The following is a 24,964-nucleotide window of genomic DNA, read 5'->3' on the forward strand; positions in this document are numbered from 1 at the left end:
TTCAGGTTGAAGAATATACATAGGATTGCCTTTTCCTGCCCCTACATTTTTATTTACAGGATACTTACAGCATTGTAATAATAATTCAAAAACTATCTAAACAACTGTATTTTTCAATTACTGTTATTCAAGCATTATAAAAGCAAAACCAAAACAGCCTGTGTCCAGGACTCCAATCAAGCAACCGAATTCCAGGGAAAGGAAACAGGCTCTGCTTGTCACGTTTTCTCGTTCTCCTCTCTCGATTTTCCTGCAAATTCTGAAGGTTATAGAGGTAGAGATGAAAAATCTATCTGAGGTCACCAAGACTTAAGAAGGCATGGAATGTTGAAAGCTATTTTTAATTATAGTGTTGATTTCAAGATAGAAGGACCCAATAATCTTTCTAGAAATACCATCTTCAGGAAAAACGTTTAACTTTTATTCATATGATGCTTCTTAACATAATAAAATAAATGAACCTAAAACAGCACTTCAGGTAACCTGGAAGGGAAGGTACATTCCATTTAGGTGAAAATACATAGGAGCAATATGTACATTTGGGCAGATATTCTGAACTCTATTGGGTTAATGTTTATGGCTGCACTTGAGCACAACAGTGAGAAGTTTCCCATTACATTTTATCTGAAATGAACAAAATGTCAGGGTAATCTACTAGCAAAACCTGCGCTCCGGGTCAGCGGTGCTTCTCCCTCTGGCACACTCACCATGCCCCTCCCTAGGACACGTTACCTCTCTTCTTTTGCAAAGCTTTCATGAGGTCTGACATGAAATCTTGCTCCCCTCCTCCTGCCCCGCTGGGGGTCCCTGGGTTCTCGTGCCTCTTGGGGGGCATAGGAGGCCTCTTGGCCACCGCGGGAGACGGCCTGGCGGAGTCGGAGGCGGGCGCGGGCGGCGGCGGCGGCGGCGGGGGCAGCTCCGAGCCCGCGTTCCCTGCACACGACGGTGGGGGCGGGGGCACGAAGTCCGGGGGCGGCTCCAAGAACTCCGCGGGGGGCGGCGGGAGCTCAGGGTCTTCCAGGGGCGGCGGCGGTGGCGGCGGCGGCAGGAAGTCGTCGGGTGGGGCGGGGAAGCCCCCGCCGCCTGTGCCCTTGGCCTTGGGAGGCGTGGCGGGGCTGCCGCTGGTGTCCGAGGACCTCCGCACCGGAGGTGGCGGGGGCAGGCTGGACTTGGGGGCGTGCGGGGCCCGGGGCGCTGCCGGGTCGTGGTGGTTCCCGAGGGCTGGCTTCTTATCCTGCAACCGAATGACAGCAGCATTCTTTTTTTTTTTTTTTTTAATTTTTGAAATGTTAAATTTATTGTTATTAATTAATGGAGACGGGGTCTCACTCTGTCGCCCAGGCTGAGTGCAGTGGCGCGATCTGGACTTATTGCAGCCTCGACCTCCCGAGCTCAAGCGCTCCTCCCGCCTCAACTTCCCGAGTCGCATTCTTTATTCTCAAAACAGCCCCAGTGGACAAAATAGCCCTAGTGGACAGGACCATGCCATAGATATGGGAGTCTCTGTCTGCCCCCTGGGGAGCCTCTGTCCCTCAGTCACTGAGACTCCTGGTTGTTCATGAGCTCATCTTTGTTCTGGAATATGGCAATTATTCCAAATGGTCTTTAAAATTAAAAATAATCATTTTTCTAATTTTTTAATATTTTGGCTGGGCATGGTGGCTCATGCCTATAGTCTCAGCACTTTGGGAGGCCCAGGCAGGTGGATCACTTAAGTCCAGGAGTTCAAGACCAACCTGAACAATATGGTGAAACCCTGTCTCTTTTAAAAATACAAAAATTAGCCTGGTATGGTGGCACACACCTGTAGTCCCTGCTACTGGGGTGGCTAAGGCATAAGAATTGTTTGAACTTGGAAGGTGGAGGCTGCAATGAGCTGAGATCATGCCACTGCACTCCAGCCTGGACAACATAGCGAGACTATGTCTCTCTCTCTATATATGTATTTTTAGAGACGAAGTCTCACTGTGTTGCCCAGGTTAGTCTCAAATTCCTAGCCTCAAGTGATCCTCCTGCCTCAGCCTCCTGAGTAACTGGAATTACGGCCACCCCACCTGGCCCAAATGGCCTGTAACAGTATTTCCTGTTGTCACAGTGGAACAGCATAAAAACAAATGTAACTAACTCCATTTTTGTTTAAAGTGGCCTTTACCCATTCCTGCATATAGGCAAGGATAATTTTAGAGCATTGAGATAAACATGCAAACCCAGCAATCACGTAGTTTTAAAAACTAACTGTGGGATTAGAGAAGTAAACAACTATGTTTTGTTAAAGATTTATATGACCATTGTGACCTGACCAAGGACAGAGAAGTTCCCAACCTCTTTGGACCCTTGTTGGCACCCAGATGTCTGCAGTCTCTGGTCATCCCTTGATCTCAACTCTTTCCCCAACTCACTCCTCTTCCCCATATCCCACACCCATTAAAATCCTCCAGTTAGCCTGAAAAATTTAAGATTGTACTTCAGAACACTAGTCCACCATCTTCATAGTGTTACTGGCTTTCCAAATAAACCAGCTTTTCCTCCCATCATCCCTAATCTCTTGAGTCTGGCTTTTAAGTGGTGAGCAGCCGAACCTGGGTTCAGTTACCCTGTGGCACTCATCTACCAAGTCTACTCTAAATGGAAGATCTGGCCGTGTTCAATGAGGTGTGTTGTATTTAGATCATACGAGTATCACCTCCTTGGAACCTGCCTTATCCAGGAGCTGCTGTGTGTCTCTAAAGGGGCTTTCATGGTGTATCTCCTGTGGGGTTGCCTCAGTCTATAAACCACCCTCGACTCATTCATTCCTTCAAAATGGAAGCCAAATGACTTCACTCCTTGGTTCCCAAGCCAAGCCACCAGAGTCCTCGGCATATAGGAAGGGATGCATTTTTTCTTGGTCTGAGTTGAGCTGGTTGTGAAGCTCGTGTCAGGAGTAAGCAGCTGTAAAATTATCTTGCTCCTATTCCACACAACACACAGTAGAAACACACGGCAACTCCTGGGGGTTGAGGACTTCCCAAAACCTCCACACAGTCTCCTGGCTTAAATGTACTACTCTGATTAGGATGGGGGAGAAGTGAATGGAAACAGTTCTCTCTTGGCTACAGCTTTGTGCAAACGTAGGCACAAAGGATATGTTTCCTGGCAAAGACCTTTTTGCCTGATCTTGGGGACAATGTCTCCTTGTGTTGGTGAGCTGAGAACACAGGTGCCTTTCGCCAGGACTGTGGGCTTTTAGGGAGGAGCCGATTGCAAGCTTGGCTCCAGCTGGCCTCACAGCTGCAGGGAAGGCAGTGTGGTGGGCCAGAAATCAGAACAAGGCATCTGGTCTCTATACGTTTACTTTTTCTTTATTTTATTTTTATTTATTTATTTATTTATTTATTTATTTATTTATTTATTTATTTTTTAGACAGAGTCTCGTTCTGTCACCAAGGCTGGAGTGCAGTGGCAGGATCTCCCCTCACTGCAACCTCCACCTTCCGAGTTCAAGCAATCCTCATGCCTCAGCCTCCCGATTAGCTGTGTGCCAACAGCCCCAGCTAATTTTTGTATTTTTTTGTACAGACGGGGTTTCACCATATTGGCCACTCTGGTCTCCAACTCCTGGATTCAGGTGCTCTGCCTGCCTCAGCCTCCCAAAGTGTTGGAATTATAGGCATGAGCCACCATGTCTGGACAGTTTACCATTTCTCAACTGCATGAAAGTTGGCTGGTTCACTGGATATAAAATTAGCCCCATAGTCCTTATTATGACTTGTGTCTCAGGTTGTGATGAGATCAAATGAGATAAATATGTGAGTTCTGAAAAGTAATATCACCAGCATGTGCTATTGGTAGAAACCAGCACGCCAAATTTGGCCTAAGTCTAATAGATGCATAGCCCTTCCTCTGCCAATGTTGGAAGAGATAATAATAATTTATATAATGAAACATCCCCAGGCAACTGGATTGAATCCATTTTAGTGATAATTATCATTTCAATTTACAGTTTATCAGGGTTCCAGTTTATTTCATTCTCTGCTTAGTAGCCTCTTACCATTGAAGATTAAATTTGGAATTTTTTTCTAATAAAGTGCCTTCTGATTTAGTTTCTGTTTTATTTAGTTTATTTACTTCGCATGATAAGCTATTTAACTGGTGATGTATTTTTTCTTTTTATTTGAATTTCTGAGCAGGCAGCTTGGGTATTGGTGTTCACATATAGTTAAGTGATTTCTAGTCTGGGATTCTTTTATTTCTTTCAGCATTTTTAAATGCTTTCCTTCAACTGGCATTATAGAAATAATGAAAATAATAATAGCTGAAAGCACATTGCATGAGGAGATTGTCAGGCTTGAGAAAATAATGAGAACATTAAAGAAATACAACTTTCAAAGGCCTGCAGTGATTGTCAAAATTATAAGAAATTCAATAAATACCAAGATTTAGTTGTTTTCATAACTGGCTGATGGACAAAATGAAGGGGCAAAAGAAGTGAAAAATTGCTAAAGTGAAGCACCCTGCCTGTCCTAGCTGGGTGACATGCTGTTGTCACAGTTATTTAAGGTTGTTTTGACTCACACATGAGAAATATTCAACAGAATTTATACAGTCAGCTGAGAAGTTTTGAACTAAATTAGTAACTAAATCATAATTATTAGCTATGATTTTAAGATAGATTTAAAGGAATCCTCATTGATCTATTTGGTTGAAAAATTTTATGGAGAATGTTATACCAATTTGGCTATTATTTTACAATGTATTTTCTCCTCCGTCACCTGGGGATGTATGTAGGAAGGACACTAATGGGGAAAATAGAAAATGCACATTTTTAGTGAAACCCTTTTTTGTCTTTTTTCTTTTTTTTAAAACAGGGTCTTTATCTGTCACCCAGGCTGCAGTGTAGTGGTGCAACCAGAACTCAACTGCAGCCTTGAACTCCTGGGCTCAAGTGATCTTCCCGCCTCAGCATCCCAAGTAGTTGGGACTACAGGTGCTCACCACTGTGCCCAGCCCTATTTACAGTGTAACTCTTTTAACAGTCTTCTAATCTGATTTTGGGGGCCAGTTAACGCTTCATAGAGGGCTTCAGACTACTAGTTGCCCTGTTTTACTCAAAAAAGGCAAGTAAAATCCCAAGTGTTTAAAACCTGGATGTGCTACTATCAGAGAGGGCTAAGATCACTTGACTAAACCAAGAAAACCACTTTGGTCAAAGTAAAAGTAGCTAATTAACTTCAGAGTGTTAAGGAAATGCTTACGTTTTTCCTAGGCAGTGTAATGATAGCTGGTTTTAACTTTTGATTCTAGCATATGTAACTTTAAGATTACAAATATCAAGCAATGAACTAAATTAAATTGTAGTAATGTCTCAGTTGTTGGAACTACATTTTCTATTTATTTATTTATTTGACTGGATCTTACTCTGTCACCCAGGCTGGATGCAGTGGCATGATCACAGATCACTGCCGCCTTGATCTCCTGGGCTCAAGCCAGTCAAACACCTCAGCCTCCCCAGTAGCTGGGATTACAGGTGCATGCCACCACACCTGGCTAATTTTTTTTTTTTTTCTAGTAGAGACAAGCTCTCTCTATATTGCCCAGTCTGGTCTTGAACTGAAGCTCAAGCAATCCTCCTGCCTCAGCCTCCCAAAGTTCTGGGATTACAGGTGTGAGCTACTGCACCCGGCTTTTTAAAAGAGCAGTTATTGGAACAATGCGAATGGTTGAGAACATGGGCTTTGGAAACATGGGCTGACGGAATGTATGTCAGCTGCTTGCTGGTTTTACCTTTGACGTTTCAGCATGTCGCTGGGCCTCTTGGAGAACAGCACTGACAGAATGTGCAGCCTGGGGCATCTGTCCATTGGGCTGGGCGGTGCCATTTATAGGTCCTGAGAGGGGGGAAGCGAGAAAAGAAGAGCGAGCAAAGCATTTTCAACATTCTTGAAAGTTAATCTGAAAATACAAAGCAGTTTACATCTCTAAAGCAAAGAAAGATACTTGCTGGCTACTTCTTACAAAAAAAAAATAATAATAAAAACAAAGCAAAGAGAGCAATTCACAGGCATGGCATGGTACACAAAACCTTATGAAAAATCTGAGGTTCTGTGACAAAACTTTATAGGAGATTCAGCAAAAGATTCAGGAAGGTGAGGGTGGTATTTGATAAAGCTCACCGAGGAGGGTCTGGATTAACTGGGATCCTGGAGAGTAACAATATGTTTTACTTTTAAAAACTTTTCAGTAATTGAAGAATAAACCTTGAAAACATGTTTTAAAAAATTCTTCTTGATTTTTAAAAAATGTATCTATCCAGTTTCATACCACACTGAATACAGGAACAACTCTTCAACATTGTCCTCAACAAAAAGTACATTGGACACAGAAACAATGGACAGAAATTTGGGCAAAATGTGCAGGTCCCTGAAATAATCTGGAATTAGATGTGGTTTTTCCCCCCCCCCAAAAGTCCTGGTATGATATTTTATTTTTATGCCTTTTAATTTGTCCCTTTGACACGAAACTTTGACTCATGTTACCTTCAAATATGCTGTTCAGGACTGGGTGCAAGATGTCAAAACACTGGGACATAATCTCATTCTTCATGTGGACAGTTTTCTGGGCACTCATGGAGCCTTGGATTAATATAATATTTGTACTCTGATAAGAAACATCCACCTACGAGCTCACCCTAAACAGGAGATCAGCACCTTATCCACAGAATATCATAAAATAAGTGGTCAAAACTTTCTTAAAAGTCACTTAAAATAGATACAGGGCTCCAGTCTGGGAGACAGAGCAAGACCTTACCTCCAAAAAAAAAAAAAAAAGCAAAGAAGAAAAAGAAAACAGGTCGGGTGTGGTGGTTCACGCCTGTAATCCCAGCACTTTGGGAGGCCGAGGTGGGTGGATCATGAGGTAAGGAGAGCAAGACCATCCTGGCTAACACGGTGAAACCCCGTCTCTACTAAAAATACAAAAAATTAGCCAGGCGTGGTGGCGGGTGCCTGTAGTCCCAGCTACTCGGGAAGCTGAGGCAGGAGAATGGCGTGAACCCAGGAGGCAGAGCTTGCAGTGAGCTGAGATTGTGTCACTGCACTCCAGCCTGGGCGACAGTGCGAGACTCTGTCTCAAAAAAAAAAAAGAAAAGAAAAAGAAAAAGAAAACATATTCCGAAGCTGTCTACAAAGTTCTGTTCGTATAGATGTGTTGGATATGTTTTGAACAGGAGCACTGAGCTTTGAATATGTGTTGGAATTTCTCCTCCATTTAGTACCTGTAGATGGCTGAGCTGGTGCAGCTGCATTGACTGTCCCCAAGTTTGTCCACCGAGAGGCAAGTCCAGCCTTTGCCACTGCCCGCTGGTAGTTATCATAGAGAGTCTTCCCATACTGGGGAGAGAACACAAAGAAGGAAAGGAATCCATTTATCCCAAATTCTGCACTCAATTGCAATATAAACATAGAGAAGAAATAAATACTCCACGGCTACTCTGTTCACCACTTGTCTGAGTTGGTGTTTTTGGATATTTCCATTAAAATTTAACAAATACACATTCAATCATCTTCCAGATTGGCAGAGTCAGTTAATTTTTTCACCAACATATTAGAGAGAGCTTTGGCCACTCAGTTCTGATTATGTATGTCTTTATGTAACTCGATCATAGATTCCATCTTGCGTTTTTTTTTTTTTTTTTTTTGGAGACCGAGTCTCGCACTGTAGCCCAGGCTGGAGTGCAGTGGCGAGATCTCCTGCTCACTGCAAGCTCCGCCTCCCGGGTTCACGCCATTCTCCTGCCTCAGCCTCCCGAGTATCTAGAACTACAGGCGCCCGCCAACACGCCCGGCTAACTTTTTGTATTTTTAGTAGAGACGGGGTTTCACTGTGTTAGCCAGGATGGTCTCGATCTCCTAACCTCGTGATCTGCCTGCCTCGGCCTCCCAAAGTGCTGGGATTACAGGCGTGAGCCACCGGGTCCGGCCCCATCTTGTGTTTTTAATTGCACACTAAGCTTGCAATACTCGCCATGAGTAAATATCCGGTTACTGGAGAGGTTCGTGTTTCTATCGCTCTCCTCATTTAGAAAACCCACTGGCAAATACACTTGATAATGTCTGTGGCTGAACCCAAGGATAGGCCAACTGTTTCATAGTACCAGGAAAGCTGCGCCCGGGTCACTAAGTGGGCTGGCAAATGCAAGACAGGGTGAAGTCCGAACGCTCTCTCACCTTGGCTATCCGTATTCCCATCACCCACTGGTTAAGGGTTCTTGCGTCATCACAGCAGAGATACTTGATATACTGGGACTCCTTCTGAATTTGGGGGTGCTAGAAAGAAGCAGTTTCGAGACAATGTATTCACTTGTCATGTATTAGGAAGTCAAAGCACCTGTCAGGAAATTTTAAAAAAATCTCTAAAAATATATGTGATTTATGTGGTAAAAATTACTGGTTGTAAAATTAGTAAGGTAACTTTTAAAAATGACTAAATTTTGAAAGGATTTGAGAAATTTGTTATATGTTGGGAGGCTGAGGCAAGTCAGGAGTTCGAGACCAGCCTGGCCAACATGGTGAAACCCCGCCTCTACTGAAAATTAAAAAAAAAAAAAAAAAAAATTCCTGCTGAGGCAGGGAAATTGCTTTAATTTAGGAGGTGGAGGTTGCAGTGAGCCAAGACTGCACCACTGCACTCCAGCCTGGGGTGACAGAGCAAGACTCTGCTCCCCCCCCCCAAAAAAAAAGAAAAAGAAAAAGAAATTTGTTTTATGATTTATCATAAGCACATCTTTAAAAAAATTTTTTTAGAAACAGGGTGTGACTCTGTTGTCCTGGCTGGAGTGGCACAATCACAGTTCACTGCAAACTTTGAACTCCTGGGGTCAAGAGATCCTCACTCCTCAGCCTCTTGAGTAGTTAGGACTACAGGTGCACACCACCATGTCCAGCTAATTGAAATTTGTTTTTTTTTTTAAATATTTTGTGGAATTGGAGTCTCACTACATTAGCCAAGCTGGTCTCAAACTCCTGGCCTCAAGCAATCCTCCTGCCTCAGCCTCCCAAAGTGCTGGGATTATAGGCATGAGTCACCATGCCTTGCTTGTAAGCACTTCTTACTATATTATCAATAATAATTTTCATTTATGCCCTTTTAACTTTTGGAAGGTTTTCACATCTATCATGTCTCTGTCCCCATGAGAAATCTGAGCTGCTTCTCCATTTGTCAGATAAGGGAACTTACCTGAGATAATTCTTATGTCATAGAATTAAAGCCTATGAGAACTGTGGGTTTATAACTCCCAAAACCTGATTCTAGGGTTATTTCTGCTTCTAAAAATTCAGAGTTTTGTGATGACCTTTCCTTCTTAACTGCTATCTGCTGCCCAAGTGGGCCAGTGGCTTCCAGATGGACACCCTGGAGAAAGACTATTTCTGTCTATTACACTTAGTGCCAGTGGCACTAAGCAGTGGTTCCGGTTGCTGAACAGGCCTTTTAGGAGCTCACAAAGATAACAAGGAAATGGGCAAGCGTGAAAGAGAAACACCTTGCATTCCTCTTAGTCCTCATTGCTTTTGTTGTTTCTGGTTTAATTTTTATTTTTTAAGACAGGGTCTCACTCTGCCGCCCAGGCTACAGTGCAGTGGTGCCATCATGGCTCAGCCTCTAATTCCTGGGCTCACACAATCCTTCCACCTCAGCCTCCTCTGTAGCTGGGACCACAGACATGCATCCATGCTTGGCTTTTTTTCTTTTTTTTAAAGAAACACTCTTGCTATGTTTCTCAGGCTGGTGCTGAAACCCTGGGCTCAAGTGATTCTCTCACCTTAGCCTCCCAAAGTGCTGGGATTACAGGTGTGAACCACCAAGCCCAGTTAGTTTCTGTTTTATGTGTCTGTCTCAGATAGACTGTGTCTTCCACGAGGTTGGGAACTACATCTGTCTTACTCACTGCTGAAGACCCTCATTGCTTAGCACATGGCCAGTGCATGGCAGGTGTTCCAGTCCAGATGTCAGAATACTTGAAGAAAAGAAACAAGCACAACATTTCGTGTTGAGTTAGAAATCTTGCCGTCATCAGGCGAGGGGCCGGCAACCAAACATAGGTTCTAAGATATTAATATGTGCCATGTAAATTTTCATAGGTCATTATAAGGTTTATTATAATACATTTTATTATGTAGAAAAATAATTAACAACCACAAGCATCTTGTGTGTGTGTGTGTGGAGGGGTATGGTACCACCTCTTTCTTTTCCCTCCTGTCCTCAGAGGATTTATTAATCCTGCTAGGATAATCCTCATTTGCTGGTGGGGCTGAAAGTGGAAAGGAAAGCCAAGAGAGCTGGAAGCATCTGTCTGCTCTTCAGTTAGCAGGAAAGGTGGAAAGCTGTCCAATTCCTCTCTTCGGGTATTGCACGGACCTCTCCACTTCTCTTTTGCTTTCCATCTTAAATCACTGACCTCCAAGGAAATGGCTATTCTCAAAGTTGATCTAAGCAAAGGGTCTCGTGTCTTTAAACTTCAGTTGGAATCTGACTGGCAGCGTCTAGTCACTCTGCTGGACTTTTAATGACTCAGCCTGCAAGAACCTGTGGGATTGTTACCTTTGTCCAGAAAAGATAAAAAGACCTTTATAGACTCCAAGAGCTTGACGAGAGTTTAGTAATTTTTGGTTTCACGAATGAGAAAACTGAGGTTCAGAAACGTTACTATACATTCCACCCTGTGACCCCCACTAGAACCTGGGGGTCTCCTGACTAACCACCTAGAATTTCTGTGTTTGTATTAAGCTATTACACCCAAATCTCAGACTTGGAAGAGATGACAGAAAAAATTCCTCTTTTTGTTTTTTTCAGGCAATTGAGGAAGGTCTACTCATATTTTTGTCTTTAAATATGTATTGCTTATGTAGCTCGCTCAGGCCTCAGAAATTGCAGCACCATTGCTCGAAGAATGGTCAGTTCCTATTTGCTTGGGCATAGCAAACAGGAACACAGACATTCTCTCTACCAACGGTGACAACTTCACATCAGGCGCCTGAATGTTGCTGTAGTTTTGCAGTCTGGCCAGCAGGTGACAGCAAACACTTTTGAATGGCTGCTGGGCATTTTATTGATTTTGCGGTTCAATGCTTATTCCCTCATTCTGAATGCTAGATTTTATTTTTGCAAATGTTACTCCAATAATGATCCTCTTTGGAGGCCCTTAAAATTGAAAATATCTATCAACTCAGGTAATATGGCCCGGTAGCCAAAAGGATTTGTTGTCTTAATTAATCTGAAGGACATATTGATGAAAAATATACTAAAGCCAGCACTCACTGGCTGGAATGTAACAGCCCACAAATGCCGCCAGCATTGCCTTCAACGATAACACGTGCAAAGCCAAACCAATGCCCTTGTCTTTCAGCACCAGAAACACGGCTCTCTGGCCGACAAACAGCATTTGTGTTCTGATTGTCATGTAAGAGAGGCAAGCATTGGTCTCTTCAGCAATTAAATGTTCACAATTGTTCTTAGAAAGCAACTATTCTGCCCCACCCCCCAGATATTTAAAAAGCTGACATTGCGACCTTCAAGTTAATCTATTACCTTTTTTTTGGTAGATGTCATGTGAGAGCCAAGTTTCCAGAGCAGACTAAATCTCATCGTGTTTGCAACAAAACGCAGAAAGCAACAATTATCCATTTAAGAAGCACCATAAACAATTTCTTAAGTATGTGATTCATTGAAATAGAGTAAAACATAGTCATTCCCTTAAAGAAAATGACTTTTGAACATAAAACAGTCCCTTGATGATGGGGTGACGTATAGACGTTGCTATAGGTCAGGTCTCACCAAGTTCCTTCCTTACACTACATGTGTGCTGTGGATGTATATAGGAGGATTATATGACCTCTAAGTTCTCTAGCAATCCTCAGATTTTATGGTTCTAAGATGAGCTACCTAATGGGAACAAGCTCCTTTCTGGCTCCCTTGGTGATGCAGAAGTCGTTCAGGCTTGCAGACATCATAGAGCAAGTCACTGAGCTTGTTCTCCACCGTGATTGAGACTTTGCCAAGGAGATTATTGCCTAACCCAGCCTTTTGCTGAATAATCATTTGCAAAGAGGTTTCAGGAAAATGCTGGTGCAATGTCACTGGCCAGGCTCTTTTGCAACTGATTTGATTGTTCCTGACCATAAAGAGAGAGAAGCTCTCTTGGAACATGAGAACAGCACACAGAGGTCAGGGCGATTGTGGAATGCCACTGCTTAAAGGGCTCTTACAGACCCTCTGAACTTAGGAAATGAGAAAACAGGGTGAGAGAGGCTAAGCAATTTATCCAAGGCCAAAGGTAGTGAAAGAACCAAGGTCCTATATTGTTCAACAAATATCTCTGGGTGCTAAGAAGTATGCTAATTCCCAGGTACATTAAGAAGAGTAAGAGAGGCAGGGGCCAGTGTCTCACACCTGTAATCCCAGCACTTTGAGAGGCCAAGGCAGGCAGATCACTCGAGGCCAGGAATTTGAGATCAGCCTGGGCAACATGGTGAAACCTTGTCTCTACAAAAAGTACAAAAATTAGCCGGGGGTGGTGGTGCACACCTGTAGTTCCAGCTACTGGAGAGGCTGAAGTGGGAAGATAGATGCAGCCAGGTGTTCGAGGCTGTGGTGAGCCATGATCGTGCCACTGTGCTCCGAACTGGGTTGGAGAAGACCCTATCTCAAACAAACAAACAAACAAAAAAACAAACAAAAACAACAAAAAGAGGAATAAGAAAGCGCACGTGATAATTGGGCAATGCTCGCTGGAGGTGTTTTAGGGAGAGATGTAGGGAGAGATGTAGGTAAACACATGATGTAATCAAATGTGTAATCAAATCACATATGTAATGTGATTATGAAATAGTATGTTCCATACTAAGAGTTTGAAAATGGGCCAAGTAAGGGTCTTTGGAAGAAGTGACAGAATGCTGTAATATACATGGAGAACATGGAGAAATTCTATATGGCAAAGGTCTGGAAACCATGGAATGAAGAAGCAGAAATTAAGCTGGAGAGGAATCTGAGTGAAGACCCTTGAGTCAAACTAGAATCTAGACATGATCCCCTGGGCAGTGGGGGGCACTGGAAGTTTTAAAACAGCACAGTGACACAGGAAGTCACTAGGCGCTATGAGGAAGATGGATCTTGAGTGAAGAATAAGATCGAACTGAGGGAGGGCTCAGTGGGAGACCTTGATGGGAAATAAAAGAACTTGCTCATAGATTAATGAGAAATGGGGAGAGGAAGAAAATCAAGCATACTGTCTCTGTTTCTAGCTTGGTAGAGCAGGTGAATGTTATGGGTTTAATTATCTCCCCCTCCCTAAAAGCTATGTTGAAGTACTCACTCCTGGTACCTATGAATGTAACCTTATTTGGAAATAGGGTATTTGCAGATGTAATAAAGTTCAGATAAGGTCATCCTGGATGAAAGTGGGCTCTAAATCCAAAGTGACTGGTGTGAGCTGGATGCGGTGGCTCACACCTGTAATCACAGCACTTTGGGAGGCCAAGGTGGGTGAATTGCTTGAGTCCAAGAGCTCAAGATCAGCCTGGGCAACATAGCGAAACCCTGTCTCTGCAAAAATACAAAAAATGAGCCAGGTATGGTGGTGTACACCTGTAGTCCCAGCTACTTGGGAGGCTGAGGCAGGAGGATCACTTAAGCCCAGGAAGTTGAGGCTGCAGTGAGCTGTGATCACACCACCACACTCAGCCTGAGCAACAGAGTGAGACTTTGTCTCAAAAAAACCAAAAACCAAAAAACACCAAAACCAGCAAAAAACAAGCAAACAAAAACAACCACCAAAATGACATGTTCTTATAAGAAGAGAAGAAACAGACACAGACACAGAAAGAAGATGATCATGTGTTGAGGGAGGCAGAGATTGGCATCACGCAGCTGCAAGCCAAAGAATGCCAGCATTGCTGGGAGCTGCCGGAAGCTAGGAGAGGTGTGGAGGCAGGGTACAGATTTTGCCTCTGAGCCCTCAGAAGGAACACAACTCTGGTTTTGATTTTGGACTTCTGATTCCAATATCACCTTGATTTGGGACTTCTGGACTCCTGAACTGTGCGAGAAATAAATTTCTGTGAAATTACCTAGTTAGCAGCAGTTTGTTACGGCAGCTCTAGAAAACGAATAGAGTAGGTGATGGTGCCATTCATCTTTAGGGGACTGTGGAAAGCAGGGCATGGAGGAAAGGCTGAAATCAGTGTCTGTAATAGAGGTACCCCTCGGACATGTGGTTACCGCACGTGTAGGGCTAGGGAAGAAGGTGAGACTGTCCACTACGGATTGGGAATTATTTGTCTCCAACACAGACAATGATTGGAGCTGTGGCTGTGACTATGATCTCAGCCAGAGCACAGGGAATCTGGTGAGAACTGAATTTAGGACCTTGGAGGGCATTACAGTGTGTAGGGAAGGAGGAGGCACCAGCAGAAACAGAGCAGCGGTCCAGGCTGAAGATTATAAAATGAGGATGCCATCATCAATGCAAAAGATGCCGTGAGGACTGGAGAAAGCCACTATTCTTTGGAAATCTTAATAATAGCAGTTTCCACAGGGGTGCAGGGAGAAGCCTGGTAGCATGCAAACTCCACAAAGCCAGAGGCCTTTGTTTTGTTCACTGATGTACCCCATGGTCTAAATAAAGAAAATTCAAAAGATATATGTATATATTCGTAGAGAAAGGGTCTGCCTCTGTTGCCCAGTCTGGAGTGCAGTGGTGCAATCATGACTCCCTGAAACTTCCAATGCCTGGGCTCAAGTGATTCTCCCACGTTGGCCCCCTGAGGAGCTGGGACCACAGGTGCGCACCACCATGCCCGGCTAATGTTTTTAAATTTTTTGTCGAGAGGAGGTTTCACAATGTTGCCCAGGTTGGTCTTGAACTCCTGCCCTCAAACAATCCCCCTGCCTCGGCCTCCCAAAGTGAGGACATGGAGCGCATCATCACTTTCTCATGAAGTCTGAGTTAAAGACAAGACAGAGGCCAAAGCTGCTGCTTGATGAGGTGGGGCAGATACAACTGAGGGGAGTGAGTGAGTGAGTTAGAGCCCCCAAACCAAGGAATATTTGAAAATGTTTGTGGCCCAAGGAAAAGAGAAGAATTGTTTGGAAAGGGGTTTGAGGATGCTGAAGCCAAAAGGAGTGGCTGACAATGTGGTTCCAGAGGCCATGTTGGAGATGGGAGCCGTCTTCCCGTGAGATACAGAGTCAGGAGGTAGGAGAGTTACTGCGTGGGATAAATTTAGAAGTAAAGAGGAAGTAAACTGGGACATTCAATCCTGTTCTCTATTTTCTTTCTTATCCTTCCTTTTTCTCCCTCTTTTTCTTTCTTTCTTTCCCTTCTTTTTTAGAGATCTTGCTCTGTTGCCCAGGCCACAGTGCAACGGTGTGACTGTGGCTCATGGCACCCTCAAACTCCTGTCCTCAAGCAATCCTTCTGCCTCAGTCTCCTGAGTAGCTGGGACTACGGGTGTGCACCACCACACCAGGCTGATTTGTAAATATTTTGTAGAGATGGGCATCTCCCTATGTTGCCTGGCTGGTCTCGAACTCTTGGGGTCGAGTGGTCCTCCTGCCTTGACCTCCCAAAATGCTGGGATTACAAGCATGAGCCATAGTGCCCGATAATTAAGCATTTCTTTAGGGACAGGATCTCACTCTGTTGCCCTGGCTGGAGCATAGCTCACTGCAACCTTGAATGCGGGCTCAAGCGATCCTCCTGCCTCAGCCTTCTGAGTAACTGGGACTGTAGGTGCATGCTACCACACCCTGCTGATTTAAAAAGTTTTTCTGTAGAGATGGGGTCTTGATATGTTGCTCAGGCTGGTCTCGAGCTCCTGGGCTCAAGCGATCCTTCTGCCTTGGCCTCCAAAAGTGCTGAGATGACAGGCGTGAGCCACTGTGCCTGGCCTGAACCATGTTTTAAAGGGCACAATGGTGCAGGGGGCTTTGATCTGCATTCCATCCATCTGTCCATCCATCGATCCACCCACTCATCTGTCCATCCACCCATCCATTAATCTCTCCATTCATCTGATATGTATCGAGAATTTACAATGTGTCAAATATCCCTCCAAGCTCTGGAACACAATAGTGAACACGATAGAAAAAGTCCCTGCTCTCTGACATTTATATTCTACTATGGGAGAAAGCCAATAAAAATACAAAACACTAAAGTAATGTAATTTTTCATTGTGAAAAATACCGTAAAGAAAAATATAGCTGAGTAAGGGGTAGGAAGCAAGTGAGCGACAGGGCAGAATTCCAGCGCTCCTTCCATGATATGCCACTACTTCCTAACAGGTCTCCATAGAAGCATAATTTCTCCTGGAGGATATTTACTTCTGCCCCATTGCATATAGCCCCAGAATGGAATGAGAAAGAATACAGGAAGGAATGGCTTCTATCCATGCACAAAACTGCCTTTATGCGGGCTAAGGAAACTGAACGTGAGTGAGACTGGGAAGCCCCATTGGACTGCAAAAATGGGTGAAACCGCAGTTGGGCGGTAAGGGGATAGTTGCCCCTCCCCCGAGCCACTGCAGTACCCACACATGGAAAGTCCCCCCGGACTCACACTCAGGTTTCTTACCATACGGGGTCCCTCTGTGGGAGGCTTGCTTCTGCCTGGGCCTATGGAGAGCACTGTGAGTACCAAGTACCAACGGGACTGAAACACATGAGGCCAGCAAGGGACAAAGAGAGGGGGTGGGTCTAGCAGCAGCCAGGTGGATAAATTTGGCAGTGGCTCACCATCCCTGCCAGATGAAATGATGCACCAGATGTGCTGTTTATGCTGTGCTGTGGGAGGCATGGTCCACAGAACCTCTGGATTTGAGAGCCTGACCGGCTTTCCCACACCATCCGGTGGGCCCTCTGTGGGTGTCCCAGGGCCCATGCAGTTTGGACAGTGTATCCTCGGCAGACTTAGTGTAGGATTCGGGTCTAACCTGGACTTAGGAGGCCCTCTAGTGCTGAAATAATATACAATAGTCAATCTGCTCACAATTTCTGCATACTGAAAAAGAAGGGTCACAAACAAATCCAGACAGGGAAGACTGAAACAAATACCTAATTCAACAATGCGAAGACAGAGCCCAATGTCTATAAGGAGTAAGAATAGCCTAGAAAATATAGTCTCTCTAAATGGACAAAAAGAGGTGCCAGCTATCTGGCAGACAAAGAATTCAAAAATAGCTGTTATGACAAAACTCAGCAAACTTCAAGAAAACACAGAGAAGCAATTCAGAAATTTATCAGAAACATTCTTCAGATTGATAGAAATAATTTAAAAAAAAAATCCTGGAGCTGAAAAGTATAACAAACAAAATGAAACATGAAACAGAGAACATCAGCTGCAGAATTCATCAAGCAGAAGAATCAGTGAGCTTGAAGGCAGCCTATTTGAAAACACATAGTCAAAGGAGAAAAAAGGAAAAAAATGAGAAGGAATAAAGAAAAACTTACAAGACCCATGGGACACCATCAAAAGAGCAAATCTACGTATCCTTAACATTAAAGAGAGAGTAAAAAATGAAAAGGGATAGAAAGCTTATTCAAATAAATAATAATAGAAAAGTTACCAAATCAGAAGAAAGATACAAATATCCATGCACAGGAAGGTCAAAGGTCACCAATCAGATTCAACCCAAATAAAATACCCCAATATATATCATAATCAAATTCTCAAAGGTCAAAGACAAAGAGATGTACCTGAAAGCAGCAGGAAAAAAAAGAACAACAAATAACACATAAGGGAATTCTAATATGCCTGGCAGCAGACTTAGCAGAAACCTTGCAGGCCAAGAGAGAGTGGGACAATATATTCAGAGTGATGAAAGATAAAGAAAAGCCTGTCAACCAAGAATACTGTACCCAGAAAAGCTATTCTTCAGAAACAAAGGTGATAAAGACTTTTTCAGCCAAAGAAAGATCTCAAATAAACAATCTAATGATGCATCTCAAGGAACTAGAAAAAATAAGAACTAAACCCCAAATTAGTAGGAGAAAAGAAATAATAAAGATCAGAGCATAAATAAATGAAATAGAGATTAATTTCATTCATTTGGAAAAGATATATTAAGGCTAAAAGAGGCTAAAAACAAATATTAAGAAACCAAAGAGTAAGGTTTTTTGAAAAATAAATAAAATTGAGAAACCTTTAGCTAGTCTAAGAAAAAAAGAAAGATGACTGAAAGAAAGAAAATGAAAGATGAAAAAAAGACAACACAATTGATACTACAGAAATACAAAAGATCATAAACACTACTATAAATAATTACACACTAACAAAATGGAAAACCTAGGAAAACATGACTAAAATCCTAGATGCATATGATCTACCATGATTGAAACAGGAAGAAACAGAAAACCTAAAAAGACCAATAATGAGTAATGAAATTGAAGCTGTAATAAAAAGGCTCCTATCAAAGAAAAGCCCAGGACCTGATGGCTTCACTGCTGAATTCTACAAACATATAAAGACGAATTCTTCACAAACTATTTCAAAAAATTGAAAAGGAAGAAATCCTTCCAAACTCATTCTATGAGGCCTGCATTACTCCAATTCCAAAACCAGAGATGGACACAACCAAAAAGAAAAGCTACAGGCCAACATCCCTGATGAATGTAGATATAAAAGTCCTCAACAGAATACTAGCAATCTGAATTAAATAGCATATTTAAAAGACCATTCATCATGATCAAGTGGGATTCATCCCGGCAATACAAGGATAGTTTAGCATATACAAATCAATAAATGTGACACATCACATTAACAGAATAAAGATTAAAAACCAAATGCTTATTTCAATAGATGCAGAAAAACCATTTGACAAAAATTCAGCGTCTCAACAAATTAGGTGTAGAAGAAACATACCTCAACATAATAAAGTTTATATATGTTAAACCCACAGCCAACATCACACTGAATGGGAAAAAATTAGAAGCTTTTCCCCTAAGATCTCAAAATCTAAGGATGCCCACTTTCACTGCTCCTATTCAGGATAGTACTGGAACTCTTCGCAAGACCAACGAGGCAAGAGAAAGAAAGAAAAGGCATCCAAATTGGAAATGAGGAAGTCAAATTGTCCCTGTTTGCAGACACCATGATTTCATATGTAGAAAATCTTAAAGACTCCACCAAAAAAACTGTTAGAACTAATAAACAGATGAAGTAAAGTTTCAGGATACAAAATCAGCATACAAAAATTAGTAGCATTTCTATGCAACAGTAGCCAACTATCTGAAAATCAAGAACGCAATCCCATTTACAATACCTACACAAAAATAAAATACTTAGAAATAAATTTAACCAAGGAGGAGAAAGATCTCTATGACGAAAACTATAAAACATTGATAAAAGAAGGTGAAGAGGATATAAACAGAAAGATATCCTATGTTCATAAATTGGAAGAATTAATATTTTTATAATGCCCATGCTACCAGAAGTAATTTACAGATTCAAAGCAATCCCTATCAAAATTATGATGTCAGACTTCACAGAGAAATAGAAAAAAAAAATCCTAAAATTTGTATGGAAACACAGACTCCAAATAGCCAAAGCAATCTTGAGCAAAAAGAACAAAGCTGGAGGAGTCACACAAACTGATTTCAAGATATACTGCAAATCTATAGCAGTGTGGTGTTGGCATAAAAGCAGACACATAGGCCAATGGAACAAAACAGAGAGTCCAGAACTAAATCAATGCATTTACAGCCAACTGATTTTAAACAAAGGTACTCACCCCGCCAAAAGAACAAGAACAAGAAAAACAAACCAAAAAACTCACAATGAGGGAAAGATAGTGTCTTCATCAATAAACAGTATTGGGTTAACTGGATAACTTCATGCAAAAGAATGTAGCGTGATGCCTATTTCTCACCATAAACAAAAATCATCTCAAAATAGATTAAATAGTTAATATAAGACCCAAAACTGGCCTGGCGCAGTGGCTCATGCCTGTAATCCCAGCACTTTGGGAGGCTGAGGAGGGCAGATCACCCGAGGTCAGGAGTTCGAGACCAGCCTCGCTAACATGGTGAAACCCCAACGCTACTAAAAATACAAAAAATTAGCCAGGAATGGTGGCGTGCTCCTGTAATCCCAGCTACTCAGGAGGCTGAGGCAGGAGAATTGCTTGAACCCGAGAGGCGGAGGTTGCAGTGAGCCGAGATCACGCCATTGCACTCCAGCTTGGGCAACAAGAGCAAAACTTTGTCTCAAAAAAACAAAACAAAACAAGCAAAACAAACAAACAAACCAACAAAAAGAAAGACTCAAAACTGTGAATCTGCATAGCAAGGAAAACAATCAACAGAGTAAAGAGACAACCTACAGAATGAGAAAAAATATTTGCAAATTATACATTTGACTAAGGGTTAATAAGTAGAATTTGTAAGGAACTCAACTCACTAGCAAAAAACCCAAATAATCCAATTTTTAAAAAATGGACAAACAACATGAATAGACATTTCACCAAAGAAGACATACACAAGGCCAATAAGAATTTTAAAAATGCTTAACATCACTAACCATCAAGGAAATGCAAATCAAAACTACAATGAGATTTTGCATCATCCCAACTAGAATGACTATGATAAAAGGACAAAAAATAACAAATGCTGACAAGGATATGGAAGAACAAGAACTCTTATGCACTGTTGGCAGAAATGTAAATTAGTCTAGCCATTACAGAAAACAGTATGGAGGTGCCTCAAAAAACTGAAAATACATCTACCATATGATCCAGTATTTCCACTGCTGGGTATATATACAAAGGAAATTAAATCGGTATGTCAAAGAGACATTTGCACTCACATGTTTATTGCAGCACTGTACACAACAGCTAAGATATAGAATCAACCTAAATGCCCATCAGTGGATGAATAAAGAACATACAAAAACATTTATATTCCACTCATATGTGGAATCTTAAAAAAATGATCTCATAGGAGTTGAGAGTGGAATAGTGGTTACTAGAGACTGGAGCGAATGGGGAGAGAGGTTTGTCAACAAGTACAGTGTTATAGTTAGGAGGAATAAGTTCTGGTACCCTACTGCAAGGTAGGGTGACTATAGCTAACAATAATGCATTGTATATTTTAAATAGCTAGAGGAGAGGATTTTATGATAAATGTTTGTGCTAATTACCATGATTTGGTCATTACACAATGTTTACATATATCAAAACAACACATTGTGTGTCATAATGTACAATTACTATGTGTCAATTAAAAAGTAAAAGAATAAATACATAGGAAAAAAAGAAAAGCAAATTTCTGCACCCAATCCCAGACTTACTAAATAAAAATCCCTGGGGGCCTAGCAGTCTGTGTCTTAACAATCTAAATGGTTCTGATGCATACTAAAGTTTGAGAAACACTGGTTAATAAAGAGATTTATTTAATACTAGATGGCAATAATAACTACCACTTACTAAGTGCTGATACATTTTTAGACATTGCACTAATGATTTTGTAGGCATATCATATTTAATTCTCAAAAGAAGGGCTGGGTGCTCTCATCTCTTGAAGATGATGCAATGAGGCTTAGCATCTCAATAGTGACCAGTTACTAGGTGACAGGGCCAGGACTCAGACGCCAATCTTTCTGACAGCACCTCTCATGAACAGCCATAGTCATCAAGCTCATATTGAAGGATAAACTTTAGCCTGGATTTATCAGGCCACGAAATGAAATAATGCAATCTTCTTTTGTTTTGTTTTGTTTTATTGAGACAAAGTCCTACTCCGTCACCCAGGCTGGAGTGCAGTGGCGTGATCTTGGCTCACTGCAACCTCCACCTCCCAGGTTCAAGCAATTCTCATGCCTCAGCCTCCCGAATAGCTAGGATTACAGGCGCATGCCACCATGCCCAGCTAATATTTGCATTTTTAGTAGAGATGGGGTTTCATCATGTTGGCCAGGCTGGTCTCAAACTCCTGACCTCAGGTGATCCATCCGCCTTGGCCTCCCAAAGTGCTGGGATTACAGGCATGAGCCACTGCACCTGGCCTAAATCTCTTAACATTCCTCCCTGTATCCTTAATCCCTCTTGCCATCTACATACACATTCTTTGCATTTTGGAAACTGGCTCACCCTAATAAAGAATAGCAAGAGTTTTTACTTTTTTAAAACAGCAGACAAAAAGGGAAATAAGTGACCACAATGTTCATAAACAAATTAGGTTCTCCAAACCTCAACAGTAACCCTTTTACTCAGCAAGTTAATAAGAATTCTCAATATTTTGGGAAGGAACTGAGAAACATGCTTAAGAACAAAATGAGCAGGGTGATTGCACATGAGGAAATTGGCTTCAGAACAGAACTGATCATCATCCTGAGAAAAAAGGAAATACACATTCTGCAAGGGTTGCTCATGACTCTTACTCCCAGATCCATCGATCCTGCTGGTTTCTCCACCTCTGAGCCCCCTTTTTCCTTTGGGGAGATCCTCAACTCTCTCTTGACGACCCAGACCTTGGAGAGTAGGAATTTTTAGAAATTCTAGTTCAATATTCTGGGACCCAGGATTTCTATTCTTGGTGTAATCTCAGGATAACCTCACCTTCTAGGTCAGACAGTTCAAGTCCTGGCGATTGTAGGTCCTCATCCCAAACTTATGTGTCAGTTTGAGAAACTGAGTCCCTCCCCTGTTCACTGTGTCTAAATCCCCGTGCTGGGAACCTCTAGTCAGAGACCTTGTCTTTTCCTTGACAGACATCCCTGCTCTGGCTTCTGGACCCTAGCCCTGGGATTTGGCTCCTGCTTCCTTCTGCTAGACTTTCATCCTGTCTGCCCACTCTGAAGGCCATTTCATCATCAGCTAAGCCATGACTACTACATGAATCCTCATTAGAGTGAGGATACGTTCTAACACTTGGTAGAAAACTTGACCATGTTTAGGAAATATGAAGATTCCTAGGCTCCATCATTAAACCCTAACCCTAACCCTAGGTTCCATCATTATTTTGATTTAGTGGGCCTAGGGCCTGGGAACCTGCATTTGTAATGAGTCTCCAGTGACTCTGATTCAGCCAGTTTACTGACCCGCGTTTCAGAAACTTTCTCCAAAACCTTCTCCTGATTTAAGAAGTGTGGGCAGTGCTTTGGTGATAAAGTGTGTTGGAATGCTCCATTTTGGTGATTTATCAGGGTCTTAGGATTCCAAACACGGGAAGACGTGGCTCCAAGGGCAGGTGGCCTTGTGGGAGGGGCAGGGTAGTGGGCAACGCTTCGTGTCCAGATCTCTGGGGGCCTGAGAAACTGTCTGAGAGAACGGCCTCTGAGCCACGCTGCCTGAGTTCTCATTCTGACTTGGCCACTTCCTGGCTGGGGAGTCTCTCTGCACACATACCACATTTATAAAGAAGATGCGATGTCAGTGCTTGCCGTTCTTCTTATTTTTCCTATATCAGGAACAGACAAGGAGGGGCGAGGACCAGAAGCAGGCAGGGCATGCTCCTCATCTCTCTTCCTTCTGACCAAACAGACCTCTCTCACCTCAGGGCTTTCCACTTCCCGTTCTTATTCCTGGAGGGCTCGTACTGCGGGTAATTCTTGCTCCCTCACTTCGCTCACATCTTTTGTCAAATGTCACTTCCTAGAGGGCCTCTCTGTGAACACCCCATCCAAAGGAGCCCTGGCCCCAGCCCTACTTCATATTGCTCCTTGTTACTACCTGACATTACAGTACATAGTTTTCGTTCTTTACCATTTTCCTCATGTTGAATGTAAACTCCATGAGGACAGGAACTATTGTATTTTTTTCATTGCCCCACCACTGTTCCAGGTGATGGGAATGCGGCAGTAAAAATAATAATAATAATAATCCTTGTCATTCAACAATAGTTGTCATTCAACAAAATTATTTATTTATTTATTTATTTTTTTAATTTTTTTTTTTTTTGAGACAGTGTCTTTCTCTGTCGCCCAGGCTGAGTGCATATTGGTGGGATCTCGGCTCACTGTAACCTCCACTTCCCGGGTTCAAGCGATTCTCCTGCCTCAGTCGGGACTGGGCTGGGACTATAGGCATGCACCACCACGCCCAGCTACTTTTTGTATTTTCAGTAGAGACAGGGTTTCACCATGTTGGCCAGAATCCTTGGTAGGTGGATTGCCTGAATCCGGGAGTTTGAGACCAGCCTGGGTAATATAGTAAAGCCCTGTCTTAACCAAAAATACAAAAATTAGCTGGTGTGGTGGTGCGCACCTCTAGTCCCAGATACTTGAGAGGCTAAGGCAGGAGGATTGCTCTTAAGCCTGGGAGGCTGAGGCTTCAGTGGGCTAGAATCCTTGGCCTCAAGTGATCCATCCGCCTCAGCCTCCCACAGTACTGAGATTACAGGTGTGAGCCACCGCGCCCGGCCGGCATTCAACAAATATTAAATGAATAGATGAATGAGTGAGTGAATGGATCTAGCCTTCTCCCTGCCTTCAGCGCCTTCACAGTCATTATTCTAGGGCTTTTCTTTCTAGGGCAGGTTTCTTGACAGCAGCACTGTTGACATTGGGGGCCAGAGAAGTCTTTGGCATGGAGGTTTTCTTGTGCACTGCAAGGCATTTAGCAGCATACCTGGCCTACTAGATGTCAGTAGTCCCTGCTCCATGCCCCAAGCTATGACAATCAAAAATGTCTTTAGAATTGGCCGAACAACCCTTGGAGGCAAAATGCCTGGTTGAGAACCACTGGGGGAGTATCAGGCTGACTGAGCTAGTATAATGGTTTTTATTATTAATATTATCCATAAATAGTTAAAAGTGGATGCTTAGGAATTAAAAAAAAAGGTTAGGACATCTGAATGAAAGCCACTGAATATCCTGAGTCCTTGATAAAGCCAAGAATTTCAACCAATTATTATTTGATGATTACAATAAGTGGTTGTAATTGTTCAGGGAGTCAAAATTACTAAACATGATTGATTTGGCCTGGTTACTGTATTTGACTAA

General features: G+C 42.6%; 1 protein-coding gene across 1 annotated transcript in view; it reads right to left on the bottom strand.

Annotated features, from left to right (window-relative positions):
* Window positions 1-403: 403 nt before the first annotated feature.
* The window catches only part of LOC112631997 (amyloid beta A4 precursor protein-binding family B member 1-interacting protein), a 127,776-nt gene continuing 103,215 nt past the window's right edge, over window positions 404-24,964 (bottom strand). The window contains exons 12-15 of the mRNA XM_025397605.1: window positions 8,205-8,303; window positions 7,253-7,367; window positions 5,764-5,867; window positions 404-1,234 (exon numbers count right to left, since the gene is read on the bottom strand). Coding sequence (XP_025253390.1) covers window positions 719-1,234; window positions 5,764-5,867; window positions 7,253-7,367; window positions 8,205-8,303 — 834 coding nt within the window. The 3' untranslated portion in view covers window positions 404-718. The remainder of the gene's footprint in view (window positions 1,235-5,763; window positions 5,868-7,252; window positions 7,368-8,204; window positions 8,304-24,964) is intronic.

Source organism: Theropithecus gelada, chromosome 9, assembly GCF_003255815.1.
Source record: "Theropithecus gelada isolate Dixy chromosome 9, Tgel_1.0, whole genome shotgun sequence".
In the NCBI taxonomy this organism is placed as follows: Eukaryota; Metazoa; Chordata; class Mammalia; order Primates; family Cercopithecidae; genus Theropithecus; species Theropithecus gelada.